This window comes from Zea mays, chromosome 1 (genome assembly GCF_902167145.1).
Source record: "Zea mays cultivar B73 chromosome 1, Zm-B73-REFERENCE-NAM-5.0, whole genome shotgun sequence".
In the NCBI taxonomy this organism is placed as follows: domain Eukaryota; kingdom Viridiplantae; phylum Streptophyta; class Magnoliopsida; order Poales; family Poaceae; genus Zea; species Zea mays.
In genome coordinates this window covers 22,021,522-22,044,304 of record NC_050096.1, presented here as the reverse complement: position 1 = coordinate 22,044,304, position 22,783 = coordinate 22,021,522, and the positions used below count along the sequence as shown (strand labels likewise).

At 42.8% G+C, this 22,783-nt stretch overlaps 1 protein-coding gene, 1 long non-coding RNA gene and 1 other non-coding gene across 7 annotated transcripts; 2 read left to right on the top strand and 1 right to left on the bottom strand.

Annotated features, from left to right (window-relative positions):
- On the top strand, window positions 1-5,711 carry LOC103632134 (uncharacterized). Its single transcript, XM_023300581.2, has 11 exons — window positions 1-18; window positions 157-279; window positions 441-569; window positions 660-790; window positions 884-959; window positions 1,029-1,327; window positions 1,422-1,608; window positions 3,821-3,854; window positions 4,467-4,538; window positions 5,044-5,109; window positions 5,497-5,711. The coding sequence occupies exons 1-11, from the start codon at window positions 1-3 to the stop codon at window positions 5,709-5,711; spliced, it is 1,350 nt and encodes a 449-aa protein (XP_023156349.2).
- Window positions 5,712-5,997: 286 nt separating this feature from the next.
- LOC109942861 (uncharacterized) lies at window positions 5,998-7,326 on the top strand. Of its 2 annotated transcripts, none has more exons than XR_002265516.3 (2): window positions 5,998-6,397; window positions 6,511-7,326. It is a non-coding gene; the product is annotated as an uncharacterized lncRNA (long non-coding RNA). The 2 variants fall into 2 exon arrangements; XR_002265515.3 differs by having other exon boundaries at window positions 5,998-6,408; window positions 6,511-7,022.
- Window positions 7,327-7,374: 48 nt separating this feature from the next.
- LOC103632097 (uncharacterized) lies at window positions 7,375-11,669 on the bottom strand. Of its 4 annotated transcripts, none has more exons than XR_002749365.2 (5): window positions 11,388-11,669; window positions 10,790-10,847; window positions 8,888-9,009; window positions 8,650-8,734; window positions 7,375-7,479 (listed from the first exon to the last, which is right to left on the bottom strand). It is a non-coding gene; the product is annotated as an uncharacterized protein (transcript). The 4 variants fall into 4 exon arrangements; XR_002749364.2 differs by lacking the exon at window positions 7,375-7,479 and adding an exon at window positions 7,766-8,049; XR_002265518.3 differs by lacking the exon at window positions 7,375-7,479 and adding an exon at window positions 8,083-8,298.
- Window positions 11,670-22,783: the final 11,114 nt, after the last annotated feature.

Sequence of the window (22,783 nt, the reverse complement as noted above, 5' to 3'; positions counted from 1 at the left end):
ATGCAATTGTCTGACAAAGTAAGTACATTTGTATGTCCATATTATATACAGTAATAAAGTATATATATTTATAATTATCATATTATACAGTATGGTATACATATTTAAAGCTAGCATGTATATTTGATCTGTTAATTGTATTCTTTTGGTGTACAGGCCCTCAATGCATATATACACTGTATTAGGGGTGAAGAGCATTTACTTCATAGAGAAGGTGGAAAGGTCTTCTTGGAGAACACATTCATTTCCAGTCTGCTTAAGCGTGATGGCGACCCTAAGGTGCTCTTAAATTGTAAGGAAGACACAATTGAACAAAGGGTGGACAACTATTTACAGTCTGACATGGTTGACCTAAAACTCATCTCATTTTTAATATATGTAATATGTAATATATTGGTGCACAATACTTACAAATTAATGTTAATGTATGTTCTATGAAGGTGTTCCTTCCAATGAATATAGAAGATTTTCACTGGTACCTGGCAGTTCTGAATGCAAAAAAAAGTGAGGTACATGTACTCGATTCTATGGGACAACAAATAACGGATCGCCGAGACCTTTATACTACAGTGAGTAATCATTTCTTTTATATTATGACTATTTCATCATTACATTATTTGTTATCTATAAATCTTGATATGTTTTATATATACACATAGTTAAAAGGTCTAGAAAGACAGATTAAACTTGCAGCAAAACATAAAGAGCTTTACCAAGGCAAGTGGTCGAACCTTGATGTTGCATCATGGCCAGTTATAGAGAAGATCACAACACAAATGCAAACCGATGGGTAAAATTCATGTGACCACAACTCTACAAAATTGGTTTTATTTATTTTCATATATACATAGAAACTCACCTGATCTGTTAAATTTCATATTAGGGTATCTTGCGGGCTATGGATGATAAACTATATGGAATACTGGACAGGATCCTCCCTATCTGATAACGTAACTCAGGTAGAGGACGTATATTTATTTATAGGAACAATGTTTCTTTTGTTTTAATTTATATTTATATACTTGCAGGATGATATAACAATGTTTAGGTTTAAGCTACCTGCAATATTATGGGACTCGAGATTAAACACAAAGAAAGGACATCAAAATCTTGACCACAATGTGGATGAAGATGGAGAGAGTTCAAGTGATGTTCAAATAATCGATACTCCATGTGAGTTATCTAAATCGTCAAATACATCACATCAGATTGAACCATATATATCTCCATATGTTCTGCCTGCTAAAGTAACATCAACAAACACGCAAGAACTGATGTTTGTATTATGCACATATATCATGGGGATAGACAACGACAAATATTTAAAGTAAGTTAATTCTCATTTCATATAGTATATGCATGGTAAATATTCAACACATATGTACTTGATTTAACTATAAAAACAATTGTTCATTTAATAGGAAACATTGGATTCAGAGCACTAAACCTTATCCAATTTCTTTAAGTCTTCAAAAACTTAAAGATATATTGGATGTAAATAAGCCGATGGATACAGATTGTTTTAACATGGCTGTTCGGATGATCGCATGCAATGATTCCTTGTTCTTGTTGGAAGAAAAATACCACTACATGGATCTACAGTTCTGTGTAAGTTCAAGTAATTCGTCTTTATTTATATAAGTGTGTTCATTATATAATTATTTTACTAACAAAAAGTAGTCCATAACTAAATTTGGTCGAGATCCTCGCCTTCGTGCAAAGCCAGATATCAACATGTTGGCAAAATTATTAGAATGTTGGCCTGACATGGAGTACGATGTTTCAGATTGCAAACAAGTAAGCTATACTCTTCATCATTTTTGTAATCTTGTTTTTTTCTCTTACTTGAACTAATTATTTAACTTGCAGATTCTATTGCCCTTTTCTTTCTTGGGTCACTTTACCTTATATGTACTTAACATGGACACTAGAAGCATCTATATAATGGACTCCATGCCTATACCATCATGGTTTAAGGGTGATCATCCTAGCATGCATTATATCCATAATATACATTATATTGCCAATAATATGAATGCTGCCATGGAATTGGCCAATCCTACATGGAAAGACGATATTTATATGTGGCGTCGTATAGTACCAACATGGGTTCCAAGAACATTAAACTGGTAATTTTTTTAACCCGAACAACCTATTAATTTTGTCTACATATATGTAACAACATATTATTTTAATTTGTAGGGATTTATCTGGCTTTCTTGTTATCAACTTTATGCACGATTGGAATGGTATAAGGTTACCCTGCATTTGTACTGTGAGTACCCTATTTGTTCTAATACTTTGTCAATATTGTTCTTCTATAATTGATTATTAATCGAGTTCAATGATATGTAATAATGAATGTGCAGAATGGGAATGACCTGAGGACCAAATTCTTAATAGAATTATTGAAGTACAAGGACAATGAATCCAAAGACAACATTCCAGAAGAAATACAAGAAATTATTAGGCACATTAGATAGATATGATTTTATTTGTAATGATACTCAACTTATTATCCTAATTAATTTTGTTGCCTTTTAGGTTCGTAGTATCGTTAGGAACATTTGCCAACATATATTTTAGTTATATGTTGCAAATATGAAGGCAGTTCAGATTTCTGTACTTTCAAAGATGCATTGGTGTTTTAGAAGCTTCAGCTTATCCTACTGTAGTACTGTTCTTAAAAGACTCCTATGGGTTTCCATCTTTTTATTGGAAACGAAGTACCATACTATTGTACTGTACAATGACTTACAGGTATGGAGGGATAGGGCTCATCGCACCTTCTAGCTTCGTGAGTCAAATGATTTTATAATTATTTCCTTTCTATGCTTTTGTTCTTATTTTGTGCTAAGCTGAATGGTGCTTGGTTGTAGTGAGCACAAAGGGATCTTTCTAGCTTACTCAAGGTAGCAGGCAACTGGCGACTGGTGAAACCACAAACTGGTGCCACCAAAGTGGAAGAAATACACTCGAAGAACCATCCTGTCAGTCTGCTTGTCATAGAGCATTCACCTTTTCTTGCAGGTAACTTGTGTGGACTGTGGAAGGCGAGCGTGTAGGCGGGCAGTAATCTACAGCAGTGTGCAGAGCTCTTATCTCAGCACGACCCATCCCTCCTGACGGGATAGAATCAGTGGGACAAGAGGTCCGAATTTCTCTTTCCCCCTCCTTCCCTGTGAACCAAGCAGCGGGTGAGCTTTCCATCCCTTTGTCTAGCCTCTCATATCCCGTTATACAAACATCACCTAATTTTGGTTGCAAATCCTTTCTGTTGCTGTTTCTGATTTATTTTATTTGATCAATTTTCCTTTTTCCTTCATGTATAAACTGATTGAACCTATATATGCTTTGTTGTAGGACCTCAACAACCATCCATAAGAGAAACTCCAAGAAAGAAGATACAACTATCTACAGAAACAATAAACAATTTTTCTTCTCGGACTGCTCAATCTGGTATGCAAGCCACTCATCTCTATAATTAGTTCTCAAACTACTTAATCCAGTAAGCACACCACTCCTATCTCTGATCTGTGCACTTATTCTGCTTCTTTATGGCTGTGAGTGCATAATGTGCCTGACGCTACACAACAACGAGGGGAACTACCTGGGAAGCGGCGCTAGACCAACCTCGCTAAGCGCGCTGCCTGCGAAGCCAAGGACGCGCCCGCACAACCGTTTCCCAACAAGGTCAAGATCGCCCCAAGTCTGGTGCATGAAAAAACATAATCTCTCCACTCCCCTTTTATCTGCAAAACTGATGTTCTAAACTAGAATCAGCAATTACTATCTGTGTCTCCTGATTTACTTTCTACAGTTGTTTGGACTTTGTGTGGTCCAATCAGATAGAAGTATGCTATTATGCTTGTTCAGAGTGTTAGAGTGTTTACAATGAAGAAACACGTTGAATATCTCTAAAATAGGTACATGTACATTTAATTTGATTGATAAGTTTGTTTATAAATACGTTCAGTTAGCTTTCCCTATAGAGAAAAGCACCAATCACACATTATTTTGTTAATAAGCAATACAAGAAAAAAGATATTTCACTGTAGTGACATAGATTATGCTCAAGCGTTGTCGAGAGTAGGCCCATTTTGTTCAGGTTTACCTTGCTAAGGAGTTGTCACAACCTTGAAAACCTACAAGTAAAGGTAATGGTTGTTGCCTTTGGAATATTTCTATTTAAACTGTTTAAAGGTCATATTGTTGTTTAGAAGTCGGAGTGATGTTGATGAGACATTTGAGATAGATTGGGGATTCTTAAATGCTCAATGGACTGATGGCATGTGTGCGAATCTTCAAATTGTGCAGACGATTGGTATTGCTTGGCTTCCAAATGAATTTTCATTTATGAAGCTTATCCTCTTTAAATCTAGAGATCTATTTTGTAAAAAGTAGTAATCCGAACATCTTTTTGGACTGTCTTATAAGTGGCTTCTATATTTCACTGCACATTTCAGCAAATGGAACCAGCGAAACAGATAAAGGTCATGAAAGGATTCTAGAAACGATCAACACAGTTGGACATGACGGTAATAACATTGACACTGCTGATTTTTGTTTATGTTACTTGAAAGTTTAAAGATCTCTTGTGTCATATAATTTATGCTATAGACATGAATCAACTAGACAATGTAAAACATTAAAGGCACTATAAAACATAATGAGCACTATGTATCAGGTTTTGATCTAGAGTAGAAATTGATCACTATGCAACTTCAAAATATAAGCTTAAATCCGATGAGATGCATGAGTTCAGAGGAATTTTCATGTAGTTTGGCAGAGAATAAGGTCTCACAAATGCATTATATTTATGTTTGGCCCAATGAAGCAGCCCATTGAACTGCTCTGTTTACCTTTATTATGAGCCTGGTATATATTTCTCGAAGACCTCTTGTACTTTTCTTTGCTTATATGACTCTTCAGTCATCATTGCTGTCATGAGAGAGTTATTGTGTTCTTAAAATGAAGAGTATAATATTGCACAATCCATTAACTTTCCACTTATCATTTTGTTGTTTCATTTCCTGAACATAGATCTAAAGGTGCTGCCGGGATTGCATTTCATGCCCCAATCAACAACTGGGCCAGAAATTTCACCAGGTAAACATGCATATTTCTTCAGTGTACCACTCCATTTTTTTATAAAAAAAGGTTTGCACTGCTCGTCTGTCCAAGCAAACTTAGTTTGTTGTGCAATTACAGTTTGTGTTTCGTGAGATTGGACATGTTCATAATGTATCGTAACTACATGACACATGCATCATGCATGCGATGCACATCTCATAGTTCATAACGCTTTAGTACTTTGTGCTATTGTTTATGTCAACTACTCTTACTGTGTTGTAATGAAGAGTGCTTTGTAATTTTGTTGCCATGTATGGACTATTGTGTACTTTGTGGTAATCAGCACTTGTACTTGTCTATGCCATGGTTTGCCTTCCTATGAAGGTTATATAAATATCTTTTGATACATATGTCTTGGCGCAGCTGCTATCCCTGAATTGGTGTCCAAGCCAACGGAGGCGGTTCCACCAGCTGGATCAATGGTTCGTTCAGGCACTGAGGTCATCAGTTCCCGTGGTGGTCGCCGTTGTGCTGTACGTGACGCCGTCCCAGGTTTTGATGGTCATAGCCATGCTTTACCTGCTGCGACATCCCCGGTTCCGCAGCAGGATGCCCTCCGTGCCTTTCAACTTCTATAGGAGACTGCCTGCCAAGTCTGATATGCTCCTTTAAGATCCAGTATTCACCATCAGAGAAACAGGTGCAAGTCTTACTTATTTATGTTTGTTCCGCTCTGTTCCTTCTGGTTAGCATCAGATCCGATGTGAATATACCTGATGAGTTCATATATTAGAGGTCATTAGTATCCCCAGAATAAGGTGTCGGTTTAATGGTTTATTTCCTTGGTTATGCCAAAGAAAGGGAACAATTGGATCCCTTTTGAGTTTTGGGATATAGTGGGAGGAGGTTTTTGGTGCAGAATTGTAATATTAACTTCAGGTTATTAGCATAGAACTAAAGGCAGGAACAATATTATCCCCCCGTGTATTATGTTTGTACTATTTGTGTCAATTTTGCTTGTGTTTCAGTGATCTTTTGCCTGCAGTTGGGTCATGCTGTTTGTATTTATGTGTTCGAATCCCTCACCTTGTTTGGGTTCACTGGACATGCCTGCTTGCTGCGCTTCATATCGGAGATCTGTGTGCCGTCCTCGCTCTTCACCAGCCGCTTCTACATCTGCTCCGAGAGCGACTACCAGGACCTGCTGCGCAACACGGATGCCAACCAGACGGCGCTCGACAGGAACATAGGTACACAGTGCCAACGTTGCCTCCGTCGGCCATGAAGAGGGTGTACTCTAAACTGCTTACATTTACATGCTTCAGTAAGTTCCAGGTACCCGTTTTGAAATCTGTCCTATTTTTGCGCTTCTTATATGTTATATATATTAAGGTCAATTATCATCTGAACACATGTTTTTTGTTTTCTCTCTCGTAGTTCCAGGTACCTTTTACTTTGGTACCTTTGGCACTGTCCTGAGTCATCATCATCTATGGTCTGTGCCTTTATGAATGAGCGGCAGAGCGGGCACCCCGTTTCTCCCAGCCTCCCAGGTAGTGCGATGCCTTTACTGGCAAAGGATGTGCCGAGCACCTGTATGAGCAGCGACATCCACCGGTTTATTTTCGTCCTGCAAAATGCCAGTGCCCGTTCATGCTCCCAGCGACATGAAGATTTCAGGGCCACGGGTACATGAAGTCTTTCAAATTTGATCAATGTATCAGGTACAAATTGCACCTTATAGGGGCAAAATTTGCACAAGCCGGCATGTATACCCGTGTTTGTATCAGGTACAAATTGCACCTTATCAGGTACAAATTTCAAATTTGATCAATGTATCAGGTACAGATTTCAGGGCCACGGGTACAAATTGCACCTTATCAGGTACCCGTTTTAGAGTGTTTTGTAGAATACAGAGAATATTCATTTAAAAGATAAAATTTAAAGTACGCAGCAGTCTCGTTCCCCTCCGACTGTGGACCCAAGCCTCAAGGTTCTCTATCTCCAGGTGACCCCTCCGCCTCGATCCCGTAGGATTTTCCAGCTGATTTCTTCGCCAAGCGGCATGTATACCTGTGTTTGTGAACGATTTGGGCTTGCCGCCCGCCGCTTGTGATGTGATCCGGTACTTTTTGGTGAATATTGCGGAGTGCTATGCGTACAAAGAAACATCATGCGGAGAGCACAATGGAGCCACATTCAGTTATATGTTACATAGCTTCTTTTAAAAGGTAAAGGGTAGATGGATGATAATTCTGCATGTTTTTGTTCTGCTCTTTATGTTACATTCAACGACTTCTCCATACTTCACGCTTGTATTTGTTGGGGGACCAACAGTAGGTGGCTACTTTTGCCTCTCTTTTCTTATTTTCTTGCTTCTTGGCTGCAATACCAGTCTCCCTCTACCTATCCAACTCCATGTTTAAGAAAGTATTGTCAATGTAAATTGTCTGTTTTCACCCTAACATATTGTCACAAAACATTGTAATCGTTGTGAACTAACATTTTATCAAATAATTGACATGCCGTAGCAACGCACGGGCACTATACTAGTAAATATAAAAGTACTGATATATTCAGCATAGGATGGTATACCTTACTAAACCCCTTGAAACCTTGATACGTAAATCATAGGAATTAAAAAATGATGAGTTAGATTTGTTTTGTGACACAACCAAATACAGCTTAATTATGACAATGAAGGAGACATTCACTTATACTAACCTGATGCAAAGGTATGTTTTCCAACTGACCTTTGACCTAAAAATTAATATCAAAAGACGCCCATGTTTGTTGTCTACAAACTCAGAATAATGCATAGAAAAACTGCTAATCAGTAATCTAAACATCTGGGCCATCATTACACAAGAAAGAAAATTGCCAAGATAGGACAATTATTTTGTAGTAACATGACTTCCATTTTGTAGTAACATGACTTCCATTTGCATTGGGAAAAGAAAGGCATTATACCCCTCGCTGCAACCAAACATAATTTCTGTTTGTATGAGTACAGACTGAAGTTCAAGAGTGGCAGAACCTACCGAGGGAACATATGCATGGCATTCTAATGCCAGAACAGAAAATTTCATATACATACTTTCATATCTATACTTGCAGGCAGAGGATATCCATCTAGCTACATGAGGCAAAGACCCAATGCAAATTACCTCCTAGAAAAAATGTCCAAGCAGTTATGTGTTTCTCGATTGCAGACATGATTTCATCCTTTATAGAAGTACAATACAATAAATTAGTGCACATCAATAGTTGTTTGGGTTATAGCGTATGCAAAGTTGTTTGTCATGCATGAATTTCCAGGCACAGTTGTTAGCTATATATGCCGCGTTTATATGTTCAGTTCATATATTTTACCAAGCAAATGTATGTAGGTATGAAAGCCATAAAAATCTTAGGACATACATCTTGCAAACCTGAGGTATGAATCTCTAATAGCATGAATCTAAGTATCAAGTGATAGCACATATCACAAAACAGTTGTTGTGAAAACTAAATAAATTAAAAACGATGAGATAGAGTACACAAGTTACTCTAGCCACAACGAAACGAGCACCTCACCCTGTAGAAAGCCCTGCTTTGAGTACAAGCTGTTATAGTCAACATCAACATCCGTCTCAGATTTGGAATCCAGGAATTATGATACCTGAAACAAATAACAGGAGAGATAACGATAGTATCATATGTAAGTGACATAAATCATAAATGGGAACTCCATGCTTTAGATAAGCGGCATAAAAAAAATACGTTCCTAAAGTGGCCTACAACTAAGTGTAAGATAATGTGGTGAATGTTGTACCCATGAATAAAGTGAGCACTTATGCAATGTTGTACATGAGAACCCAATAACCTTCATTTGGACATTTATATCCGGAGTACCATCCAAATTCACATGTGAATGTCCATCGAGAAATCATCTTCCTGTATAAAATTAGCACTATAGAAAATTTTTTTGTTGAATCACTATAGCAGTAAAGCTGATATTTCGAGTATTCAGACTTCTTAGCAGAGCAAACAATCTTCCTTCATACCATCTATCCTTATGCATTTACCATTAATCTCATTTGTACTCTTGTATGATATCTGACTGAAGAAACATGTAACTTGAGTATCTTAGACATCAACCAAAGTACTTCATTCAAAATATGTTAATAGGAGATTTATTCATCAATACAAGCAGCCGTCGCTTTTTGAAGCAAATGATCATGTCTACCATTGTCACATTAATCTCAGAGACTGCTACTGCCAAGTTTTCACTTTTCAGTGGTGAACAAATCAAACAATACCTTCATCAATAATGAAAAATTCACTAATCATTTGACCTCGCACAAAGCATAGCCTAAATGTAATCATGTTTTTTTGTCTTATTCCTCAAAATACCAGAAGTAATCATGTTTTCTTGTCTTATTCCTAAATGTACAAAGCATCTCCCATGTGGCTTAATGAAGCCAACAGAATAGGCATCATTTGGGCAAAAACTGGCACATTGCATGATTTATCATTGTACTTAATATATGCACAAAAATCGAATGGCCTATTTGTGTTTCCTGCATTATGAGTGAAAAAAGAACAAAAGATGTTGATGCATCATTTTTTAATACCTTAGAGCTGTGTACTACGAATCTGCGATGTGTGCCTCCTCCAGGGTGACCACGTCCATGATGATCATGCCACGAAGCATCTGGGCTAGGCTCACCTTGACGGAGAGAGTCGCTGGCTTGGGCTGCTTGGATGGCTCCAGCAGCGCCGTGTCCCGTACATCATCACCATGTCGCTGCCGTTGGAAGCCATTGTTTGTTGTGGATTGGATTGGATTAGATTGGATTCGATCGACGTGGAGATGAGAGAAGAGAGAGGGGTTCCATAGGGAGACATTGCTTGATACAGGTGCCTGACCAGTTGGGCAGGACGGACGGGGCACAGTGTCGTGATAAGGTGGAGGCGAGCGGGCTGCAGAGTGTGGAGAGGGTATAAAAAATCCTCCCCGGATTTAATAAAAGAGATTAGAAGGAATTATTTACATAGATAAGTTTTACATTTTATATCATGTATATCATCAAACTAAGTCGAATTCACTATTAATTATTGGCGTGTTTGGTTAGGGGATTGACTCTATCCGGAACCAGTTGATCCAGAATGGATTCATTCCTCATAGGATCGGATGGTTCTTTCTTTGTGTTTGGTTAGGGAAATGGAGTGAATCCATTTTTTGTTTGTTTTGAGGAACCAGGTCATCAGACATCACTCCCAAGCGATCTTGTGCGTACGCTCACTGGCATGGCATTTTTATCTGATAGTGCGTACACTCACAACTCCCAAGCGATATGATCACCGGTTTGCCTATCTCGACTATTTTTTTTACTTTTCTACACTCACAACTCCCAAGTGATCCTCTAGAGGACTATACAATAAAAAAGGTTACATTTTTTATCCAGCCATTATCCAGCATATACATTAAAAATTGAGAAGTTTTTATCCAGCATTAAAATATTGATCTACTCCGATCATACAATTGATATCCAGCCCATTTTTAGCTCAGCATTATAATAATATTGAAAGTTATCTTACGCTAATACAATTGATTGCATATGCATAATTTACAGTCTAGCTAATACAATACATAATAGACCCAACCCAATACAGAATAGACAAGGAATAATACAGAAAAAAATGAAAAAAACATAACAGATTAGATTGTTACCTTACGCTGGTGATGAGAGAATTAAAGACCAAGATATGTGTAAAGAGAGAATTAAAACCTGCAAGAGAAACAAGAAGAGAAGATTGGCAAGAAATTGAATAAGTTATGAATTAAGTTAATGTGCAGATTTCTTTAAGTTATGAGAAATCGAATAAGGTAAACTGAACTATGTAGTATGGCATAAGGAAGTATCGCCACACAACTAAAGTTAAATTGCCATGCGTCGTTCTAGCTGATGCCAAAGAAAAATCAAAGAAATGAACTAGTACTACTCAAACGCTGCTATGTTGATGGATCAAACTGCTACTACTTAAATTGAGTAGTACTAGACCATTATGTCTTTGTAGCGATGGATCAAACTAGAAAACATAGCACATCTACAGACCAAAGAAAAATCAAAGTCGTTTTTTCACAGCACGCAACCAGGCACTAGCCCAATCTTTCTCCTCCCGCATCGCACCCATCTCCTCAAAAAAACCCAAACTGAAATCAGTTCCCAGACGTACAGGTCTGGAGGGCGGAGAGGAAGAAACCAGATGGCCCAAGCAGATTCCAAAACAAGCGGAAGCCCAAAGGATTCAACACATCTCGACCATACCTGTGCCCAAGGACAGCCCGATGGGGTTCGTCCTGTACAACACGGCGGCGTCGGTGGCGATCCTAGCGGGGCTGCTGCACGCAGCGTTGGTGTTCCTGGGCCGATGTGCTCGACGCTCAGCGCTCGGCGGGAGCCGCCGCCGCCTGTGAGGCTAGATGCGAATGGGAGGAATGAGTAGCTTCTTGGTTTTAGTTTTAGATCAGAACAAGTGGATGACGGACGAGATGGATCTGTGACGGTAACTAAACATTATTTTAGGCTCGGATGTAGGTTCGGATAGATCCGGACCGTCCAATGCCTCTAACCAAACACACTGTATGTTTTTCACAATACGCCTTATCAGAAATATCATACTAAGATAGTTTCATATTTAGATGTGTCTAGTATACCCACTAACATCTAAGTCAGTTCTTATAGTCTAGAGGACTATTATAATATCTTTAGTTGAGATGGTTTCATATATAGAAGTGTCTAATATACTAACCAAAATCTAAGACAATTGTTAAAATCATAATGAATCAAAAGGTATATTTATTTAAGATGGTTTTCAATAACAATCCGTCTTAAATCAACATAAGACATTTCTTATGATGTAACCGTCTCAAAACACTTCTTTATTAAAGACGGATCTCCAACAAACTGTCTTACCTTATTCATCACCATATGATAAAAGACGCTTCTATAAAATGCACATGTATCTGTCTTAAAATGTGTGTCTTAAATAAGTATATTTCTAGTAGTGAAGGAGGAGTTCCTGGCCCTTAAGCAAGGGTCAATGTCAGTCAGTGAGTATCGAGACAGGTTTCTGCAATTGTCTCGCTATGCTCCTGAAGATGTCAACACCGACGCCAAGAGACAATACCGTTTCCTGAAAGGCTTGGTTGACCCTCTGCACTATCAACTGATGAATCATACCTTCCCGACATTCCAGCACCTGATTGACAGAGCAATCATGACAGAGAGGAAGCGTAAGGAGATGGAGGATCGTAAGCGCAAGATCAGTGGACCCTAGCCTGGAAGCAGCAATCGTCCTCGTTTCTCAGGCAATCAACCTCAGCAGTTCAGGCAGAACCAGCGTCCACCTCAGCAACATCAGCAGTTCCAAAGGCAGTATCCTCAGCACCAGTATCAGAACCGTCAGAGCAATCAGTCAGGAGGTCAGTTTCAGAGGCAGAATCAGCAGGCACCTTGTCTTCCTGCCCTAGCAAACCAGCAGAACAGTCAGGCAGCACCAGCTCAGGTCGGAAACAGAGCATGTTTCCACTGTGGAGAGCAAGGCCACTGGGTGATGCAATGTCCGAAGAAGGCAGCCTAGCAGCAGTCAGGCCCCAATGCCCCAGCAAAGCAGAACGTGTCTCAGCCTGGAGCAGGCAACCGCTCTCAGCCGCGTTACAATCATGGAAGACTGAATCACTTGGAGGCTGAAGCAGTTCAGGAGACCCCCGGCATGATAGTAGGTATGTTCCCAGTCGACTCCCATATTGTAGAAGTGTTATTTGATACTGGAGCAACACATTCTTTCATTACTGCATCATGGGTAGAAGCACATAATCTTTCAATTACTACCATGTCAACCCCCATTCAAATTGACTCAGCCGGTGGTAGAATTCGAGCTGATAGCATTTGCTTGAATGTATGTGTGGAAATAAGGGGGATAGCGTTTCCCGCTAACCTCATAGTAATGGGTAATCAGGGAATAGATGTCATCCTGGGGATGAATTGGCTAGATAAGTATCAGGCAGTTATCAGTTGTGATAAGAGGACAATCAAGTTGGTGTCTCCACTAGGAGAGGAAGTGGTGACCGAGTTAGTCCCGCCTGAGCCAAAGAAAGGAAGTTGTTATCAGATGGCCGTTGATAGCAGTGAAGCAGACCCAATTGAGAGTATCAAGGTTGTGTCCGAATTCCCAGATGTGTTTCCAAAGGACTTACCGGGCATGCCACCAGAGCGGAAAGTTGAGTTTGCCATAGAGCTTCTTCCTGGAACTGCCCCCATCTTTAAGAGAGCTTACAGAATATCCGAACCAGAGTTGGTTGAACTTAAGAAGCAGATTGATGAGCTGTCAGAGAAAGGTTACATTTGGCCAAGCACCTCGCCTTGGGCCGCCCCTGTCCTATTTGTGGAGAAGAAAGATGGCACCAAAAGGATGTGTATCGATTATCGAGCTCTGAATGAAGTCACAATCAAGAACAAGTACCCCTTGCCCAGAATAGAAGATCTGTTCGACCAGTTGAGAGGAGCCAGTGTGTTCTCCAAGATTGATCTGAGGTCAGGTTATCATCAGCTCAGGATCCGACCTTTGGACATTCCGAAGACGGCATTCATTACCAAGTATGGTTTGTATGAGTTCACTGTGATGTCTTTTGGTTTGACCAATGCGCCAGCCTTTTTCATGAACTTGATGAACAGTGTATTCATGGATTATCTTGATAAGTTTGTGGTGGTATTCATTGATGACATTCTGATCTATTCTCAAAGCGAAGAAGAACATGCGGATCATTTGAGGATAGTATTGCAGAGATTGCGAGAGCACCAGTTGTATGCAAAGTTGAGCAAATGTGAATTCTGGATCAATGAAGTCCTGTTCTTGGGTCACATAATCAACAAAGAAGGATTGGCTGTGGATCCGAAGAAAGTGGCAGACATTCTGAACTGGAAAGCGCCAATAGATGCTCGAGGAATCAAGAGTTTCATTGGAATGGCCGGATATTATCGGTGATTCATTGAAGGGTTTTCGAAGATTGCGAAACCAATGACAGCGTTGCTAGGCAACAAGGTTGAGTTCAAGTGGACCCAGAAATGCCAAGAGGCCTTTGAAGCGCTGAAAGAGAAGTTGACTACAGCGCCTGTCCTAGTCTTGCCTGATGTGCACAAGCCCTTCTCGGTGTATTGTGATGCTTGTTACACTGGTTTGGGATGTGTGTTGATGCAAGAGGGAAGAGTTGTGGCTTACTCGTCCCGACAGCTAAAGGTTCATGAGAAGAATTACCCAATCCATGATCTAGAGTTGGCAGCAGTGGTTCACGCACTGAAGACATGGAGGCACTATCTGTATGGACAGAAATGCGATGTTTACACAGACCACAAGAGTCTGAAGTACATATTCACTCAGTCAGAGTTGAATATGAGGCAACGAAGATGGTTAGAGTTGATCAAAGACTATGAGTTGGATATCCATTACCATCCAGGCAAAGCGAACGTAGTGGCAGATGCTTTGAGCAGGAAGAGTCAGGTCAATCTGATGGTCGCTCGTCCGATGCCTTATGAGTTGGCCAAGGAGTTTGACAGGTTGAGCCTCGGATTTCTGAACAATTCGCGAGGAGTCACAGTTGAGTTGGAACCTACCTTGGAGCGAGAAATCAAAGAAGCGCAGAAGAATGATGAGAAGGTCAGTGAGATCCGGCGACTGATTCTAGATGGCAGAGGCAAAGATTTTCGGGAAGATGCAGAAGGTGTGATATGGTTCAAAGACCGCTTGTGTGTTCCCAATGTCCAATCCATTCGGGAGTTGATCCTCAAGGAAGCTCATGAGACAGCCTATTCGATTCACCCTAGCAGTGAGAAGATGTATCAGGATCTGAAGAAGAAATTCTGGTGGTACGGAATGAAGAGGGAAATCGCAGAGCATGTGGCTATGTGTGATAGTTGTCGGCGGATCAAGGCAGAGCACCAGAGACCAGCTGGATTGCTGCAACCATTGCAAATTCCTCAGTGGAAATGGGATGAAATCGGTATGGATTTCATAGTCGGATTGCCTCGCACTCGAGCCGGCTACGATTCCATTTGGGTAGTAGTGGACCGCTTGACCAAGTCAGCCCACTTCATACCTGTCAAGACCAACTACAACAGTGCAGTATTGGCAGAGTTGTATATGTCTCGGATCGTTTGTCTCCATGGTGTGCCAAAGAAGATAGTGTCAGACAGAGGAACACAGTTCACCTCTCATTTCTAGCAGCAGTTGCATGAAGCCTTGGGCACGCATCTGAATTTCAGTTCAGCATATCATCCGCAGACAGATGGTTAGACCGAAAGAACCAACCAAATTCTTGAAGACATGTTGAGAGCCTGTGCGTTGCAAGATCAGTCCGGATGGGATAAGAGATTGCCTTATGCAGAGTTTTCCTATAACAACAGTTACCAGGCCAGTTTGAAGATGTCACCATTTCAGGCACTTTATGGAAGGAGTTGTAGGACTCCATTGCAATGGGATCAGCCTGGAGAAAAACAAGTATTCGGGCCAGACATTTTGCTGGAAGCTGAAGAGAACATCAAGATGGTCCGAGAAAAATTTGAAGATAGCGCAATCAAGACAGCGAAGCTATGCAGACACAAGAAGAAGAGAGCTGAGTTTTGAAGTCGGAGACTTTGTCTATCTGAAAGTGTCACCGATCAGAGGAGTCAGAAGGTTCGGAGTCAAAGGCAAGCTAGCACCCCGCTACATTGGTCCGTACCAAATTCTCTCAAGGCGTGGAGAAGTGGCCTATCAGCTCAGTCTGCCAGAAAATTTGTCTGCTGTGCATGATGTCTTTCATGTGTCTCAATTGAAGAAGTGCTTGCGTGTGCCGGAGGAGCAGTTGCCAGTGGAAGATCTGGAAGTCCAGGAGGACTTGACCTATGTTGAGAAGCCAACGCAAATTCTTGAGACCGCAGACAGAGTCACCCGAAGGAAGACCATCAGAATGTGCAAAGTCAGATGGAATCACCACTCTGAGGAAGAAGCAACCTGGGAGCGTGAAGATGATCTGATGGCCAAATACCCTGAGCTCTTTGCTAGCCAACCCTGAATCTCGAGGGCGAGATTCTTTTAAGGGGGATAGGTTTGTAACGCCCTGAATTTGGGGGTAGAATTTTTTTTCCTTCTTCTCCACCAAATTCAGGCGTTACCCTTTCCTTTTCCCTTTTCTCCTCGCTAAACCTTGATCTTTTCCAAAGTTATAGCGGGTTTTGGCTTTAGATCTCGTGTAAAGCAAAACCCTAAAATGCTTTATTTTGTTTGTCGTACCATGCCGAGCTATGCATTTATTTTGTTTGGTTGAGATTGTGGAAATCACTCATCTAAAATTGAAGAAAAGGAAAACCTTTTCCTCTCTCCCCTCCCCCTCCTTCCCCATTTCGGCCCAGCCGCGCCCCCCCTTGGCGCGGGCGGCCCAGCCGGCCGGCCCAACCGGCCTTTTCCCCCCTTCCCGCGTGGGCCCCGCGGCGGCCCAGCCGCACCCCCCTCCCCCGCCGTGGGCCGCCCCAGCCGGCCCAGTCGCGCCTCCCTCCCCCTTTGGGCCCAAGCGGCCCAGCCGCCCCCTTCCCCTTTTTTTCTTTTTCTTCCAACATTTCCCTCCCCGCGGGCCCCGCCCGTCATTCTCCCTCCCTCTCTCCCTCTCCCTAACCCTAACCGCCGCCGCCGCCGCCCTAGCGCCGCCGCCGCCCGCCTCACCCACGGTGAGGTCCTCCCTCCCCCTCCCCTCTTCTCCCTCCCCTTCCTCCTCCTTCCCCCTCTCGTCGGCGCCCTCCCCCGAGCCGTGGGCGCGCTCGCCCCGGCCTCGGCCGCCCCTCCGGCGAGCCGCCCTGCCCCGTCCGCTCGGCACTCCGGCTCGGCCGCCCCTCCGGCGAGCCGCTGGCCGCGCCCGCCCTCGCTTGCGCCGGCCGCGCCCCGCCCCGGCCCAGCCTCGCCCCGCGCCCGCCCTCGCCCGCGCCGGCCCCGCCGCGCCCCGGCTCGGCCGCCCCTCCGGCGAGCCGCCCCCGCCCCGTCCCATGCCCGGCTCGGCCGCCCCTCCGGCGAGCCGCCCCGTCCCGTGCCCGGCTCGGCCGCCCCCAGCGAGCCCGCCCCCGTGCCTGGCTCGGCCGCCCCCCGGCGACCCGCCCGCCCCCGTGCCCGGCTCGGCCTCCCCCGCCGCGCCCGTCCCCGGCGAGCCCCGCCCCGGCTCGGCCGCGCCGTCCCCGCCCCGGCGTGGTGGCCGGCCGTGTCCTCGCCCCGCCCGTGCCTCGCCCGCCGTGGTCCGCGGCGTCCTCGCTCACCCGTGCTCGCTTGCCCCGGCGTGCTTGCCCGCTCGCCCCGCCGTGCCTTGCTCGCGTTGTGACGGCCCCGGCGCGGCCTCGAGCTCGGCCCAGCGTGCCTATGGCGTGCGGCCTTGAGCTCGGCTAGCGCGCGGCCCCGACGTGCGCACAGCTAGTTTGTGGCGCGTGCGTGCGGCCTCGCGCGTGTGCCCGCGTAATGCGCAGTGCCTTGGCACGGCCGTCGTGCCATCGTCTACCCCCCCCCCCCCGTATCTTATGCGCGCTAATCACGTTGTTTATATTAATAAGATAGGAGTCTCAATTTAGAAATTGGTTACGTTAGTTAATTTGTATAGCTAATCGTCTACCTCATTCAATGTTAATCTACTAAAAGTGGTCACGTTTGCATTAGTGCATGTAGCTAATCCTTATTATTGAAGCTAAGCAGAACTAGAGCACGTAACGCTTAGCTATTCGTTTACCCGTAATACGTTTCGAGTAAGCTTTAACCCCTGCGAGACCTTCCCCTGTTTTCTTTCTAACCATGGTAAATGCATTATCGTATGTGATATTCTATGCATATTTACTTTATTTGTTCTCTGGTATGGTGTACTGTTTGTTTCCTAATTTGAATGGATGGATGTATGTATGCTTGCAATCGCATAGAGAACGATTCGGTCGAGGAGCCCGAAGAACTCGCAGGAGAAGCCCCTGAGCAGCAGTCGGTTGGTGGAGGCAAGTGTCCCTTGACCTATCTCTGTCCTATTCATTCTTTAATTCACCTCCCGCTTTACACATGTATACCTAAGGATTGACTAGCTTTTGTTATCCATGTCCTTGTTTACCTATTCGGGTTGGATTATTATTGTTTAGCTTTATGCTATTGCTCAAACTCTAATCAATGAACATGATGAGATTATCTATGATACGTTGTTTTCCCTTCTCTTATTATGATGTTGTACTTGTGGCCTTTAAGGGGGCTCGAGCGGTTTCTCGAGTGCCTCTCCGTAAGGACCTGTTCTATGGATGACCGCCCGGGAAAACAGTGCAACCATGAGGGTGGAATGGGGTGCCCTTAGCTGAATAATTAGAGGATCCGAGGTGTAGTTCGTTTAGCCATTATGCCGTCTATGGGGCTCGGTGTATGTGGCTCGCTCTGCTAAGTTTGGGTTCGCCCCTTGGGGAGGAGTGCGGTGCATTTAGGAAACCTAACGGGCGGCTACAGCCCCAGGGAATCTTTGTAAAGGCTACGTAGTGATGCCCTGCTAGGCCACCTAGGTAGTGGTCAATGGGGAGTAGCTCTCTCCGGGCAGAAAGGGAATCACGGCTTGTGGGTAAAGTGCACAACCTCTGCAGAGTGTTTGAAAACTGATATATCAGCCGTGCTCGCGGTTATGAGCGGCCAAGGGAGCTCCAGTGATTAGTGGTACTTGATCAGAGACACTTTGGTTTATAGGTGGCAATGAGACTGATGGTTTTGGTTATGACTATGGTGCTGGTAAGTGGTATTCTTTCCGTTTGGAAAGGGTACATCGGGCTAATAACTTGGGTTAATGCTAAAACCTGGCTTTCTATTAGTAAATAATAGTCTGACCAACTAAAAGCAACTGCTTGACTTATCCCCACATAAAGCTAGTCCACTACAGCCAAACAGGATACTTGCTGAGTATGTTGATGTGTACTCACCCTTGCTCTACACACCAAACCCCCCCATCCCCAGGTTATCAGCATTGCAACCACTGCTCAGGAGAAGATGAAGCTGTGGAAGGAGACTTCCAGGAGTTCCAAGACTATGACGAGTTCTAGGCGTGGGTTAGCGGCAACCCCCAGTCGGCTGCCTATTAAGGCCGCGTTTATCTACGTTTCTTTTCCGCACTTCGATTTATTGTAAAGACTATGTGGATGTCTCAGACATATGATGTAATCGACTATTATTTCCCTTTTTAATACTATTTGAGCACTGTGTGATGATGTCCATGTTATGTAACTGCTGTGTACGTGAATTGCTGATCCTGGCACGTACATGGTTCGCATTCGGTTTGCCTTCTAAAACCGGGTGTGACAGCCATCAACCGGTTGTATCTACACTGAATCCTCAAGAAGACATCATATGAACTCCTAACCGGTAAAAAGCCCAATATTTCATATTTTAGAGTCTTTGGTAGCAAATGCTTTATTCTTGTTAAAAGAGGTAGAAAATCTAAATTTGCTCCTAAGACTGTAGAAGGCTTTTTACTAGGATATGATTCAAACACAAGGGCATATAGAGTCTTTAACAAGTCCTCAGGACTAGTTGAAGTTTCTTGTGACGTTGTGTTTGATGAGACTAACGGCTCTCAAGTAGAGCAAGTTGATCTTGATGAGATAGGTGATGAAGAGGCTCCGTGCATCGTGCTAAGGAACATGTCCATTGGGGATGTATGTCCTAAGGAATCCGAAGAGCCACCACACGCACAAGATCAACCATCCTCCTCCACGCAAGCATCTCCACCAACTCAAAATGAGGATGAGGCTCAAGTTGATGAAGGAGAAGATCAACAAAATGAGCCACCTCAAAATGACGGCAATGATCAAGGGGGAGATGCAAATGATCAAGACAAGGAGGATGAAGAACCAAGACCACCACACCCAAGAGTCCACCAAGCAATCCAACGAGATCACCCCGTCGACACCATCCTCGTCGACATTCATAAGGGGGTAACCACTAGATCTCGTGTTGCATATTTTTGTGAGCATTACTCGTTTGTTTCCTCTATTGAGCCACATAGGGTAGAGGAAGCACTTCAAGATTCGGATTGGGTGGTGGCGATGCAAGAGGAGCTCAACAACTTCACTAGAAATGAGGTATGGCATTTAGTTCCACGTCCTAATCAAAATGTTGTAGGAACCAAGTGGGTCTTTCGCAACAAGCAAGACGAGCATGGTGTGGTGACAAGGAACAAAGCCCGACTTGTGGCCAAGGGATACTCACAAGTCGAAGGTTTGGATTTCGGTGAAACCTATGCACCCGTAGCTAGGCTTGAGTCAATTCGTATATTATTAGCCTATGCTACTTACCATGGCTTTAAGCTCTACCAAATGGACGTGAAAAGTGCCTTCCTCAATGGACCAATCAAGGAAGAGGGCTATGTTGAGCAACTTCCCGGCTTTGAAGATAGTGAGTACCCTAATCATGTTTACAAACTCTCTAAGGCGCTTTATGGGCTCAAGCAAGCCCCAAGAGCATGGTATGAATGCCTTAGAGATTTCCTTATCACTAATGGCTTCAAAGTCGGAAAAGCCGATCCTACTTTATTTACTAAAACTCTTGATAATGATTTGTTCGTATGTCAAATTTATGTTGATGATATTATATTTGGGTCTACTAACGAATCTACATGTGAAGAATTTAGTAGGATCATGACACAAAAATTCGAGATGTCTATGATGGGGGAGTTGAAGTACTTCTTAGGATTTCAAGTGAAGCAACTCCAAGAGGGCACCTTCATTAGCCAAACGAAGTATATTCAAGACATTCTAAACAAGTTTGGAATGAAGGATGCCAAGCCCATCAAGACACCCATGGGAACCAATGGGCATCTCGACCTCGACACGGGAGGTAAATCCGTCGATCAAAAGGTATACCGGTCGATGATAGGATCTTTACTCTACTTATGTGCATCACGACCGAACATTATGCTTTCTGTATGCATGTGTGCAAGATTCCAAGCCGAGTCTAAGGAAGCTCACCTTACGGCCGTAAAACGAATCTTGAGATATTTAGTTCATACTCCTAAGTTTGGGCTTTGGTACCCTCGGGGATCCACATTTGATTTAATTGGTTATTCGGATGCCGATTGGGCAGGGTGCAAAATTAATAGAAAGAGCACATCGGGAACTTGCCAGTTCTTGGGAAGATCCTTGGTGTCTTGGGAATCAAAGAAGCAAAATTCCGTAGCTCTTTCTACCGCCGAAGCCGAGTATATTGCCGCAGGCCATTGTTGCGCGCAATTGCTTTGGATGAGGCAAACCCTTAGGGACTACGGTTACAAATTAACCAAAGTTCCTCTTCTATGTGATAATGAGAGTGCAATCCGCATGGCGGATAATCCTGTTGAGCATAGCCGCACTAAACACATAGCCATTCGGTATCATTTCTTAAGGGATCACCAACAAAAGGGGGATATCGAGATTGCATATATTAACACTAAAGATCAATTAGCCGATATCTTTACCAAGCCACTAGATGAACAAACTTTGAACAAACTTAGGCATGAGCTAAATATTCTTGATTCTAGGAATTTCTTTTTGATGTCTTGCACACATAGCTCATAAATATACCTTTGATCATGTCTCTTTTATATATGCTATGACTAATGTGTTTTCAAGTGAATTTCAAACCAAGTCATAGGTATATTGAAAGGGAATTGGAGTCTTCGGCGAATACAAAGGCTTCCACTCCATAACTCATCCTTCGCCGTCGCTCCGAGCAACTCTCCATATTTGGTATAATCTTCACTCATATGTTTTATTTGCCAAAGGGGTGAAAGTAGTTAAAAAAGGGCTTATATTTCACTCTAAGTATCCGTTTTTGGCGATTAATGCTAAAGGGGGAGAAAGTATTAGCCCAAAGCAAAAGGACCGCACCACCACCTAATTTTAAACTATGATTTTCAAATTGGTATCTCATTGTGTTCAAAAGGGGAAGAAAGTAGTATTTTCAAAATTGATATCTTAAAACCCTCTTGAACACTAAGAGAAGGATTTTATTAAGGGGGAGTTTTTTGTTTATGTCAAAGGAAAAGCATTTGAAACAGGGGGAGAAAATTTCGAATCTTGAAAATGCTTCTCAAAATCTTATTCATTTACCTTTGACTATTTGCAAAAGAACTTTGAAAAGAATTTACAAAAGAATTTGCAAAAATAAAACATGTGGTGCAAGCGAGGTCCAAAATGATAAAAATAAAGAAACAATCCATGTGTATCTTATGTGTATTTATATTGGCTCAATTCTTAGTAACCTTTGCACTTACAATTATGCAAACTAGTTCAATTATGCACTTCTATATTTGCTTTGGTTTGTGTTGGCATCAATCACCAAAAAGGGGGAGATTGAAAGGGAATTAGACTTACACCTATTTCCTAATTGATTTTGGTGGTTGAATTGCCCAACACAAATAATTGAACTAACTAGCTTGCTCTAGTCTATAAGTTCTACAGGTGCCAAAGGTTCATAATAAGCCAATAAAAAGACCAAGAAAAGGGTTCAAACAAGAGAGCAAAAGACAACTCGGAAGGCACCCTGGTCTGGTGCACCAGACTGTCCGGTGCCCCAGGGAACTAGACGCCCAACTCTTCACCTTCGGAAATTTTCAGAGGAGCTCTGCTATAATTCACCGGACTGTCCGGTGCACCACCGGACAGTATCC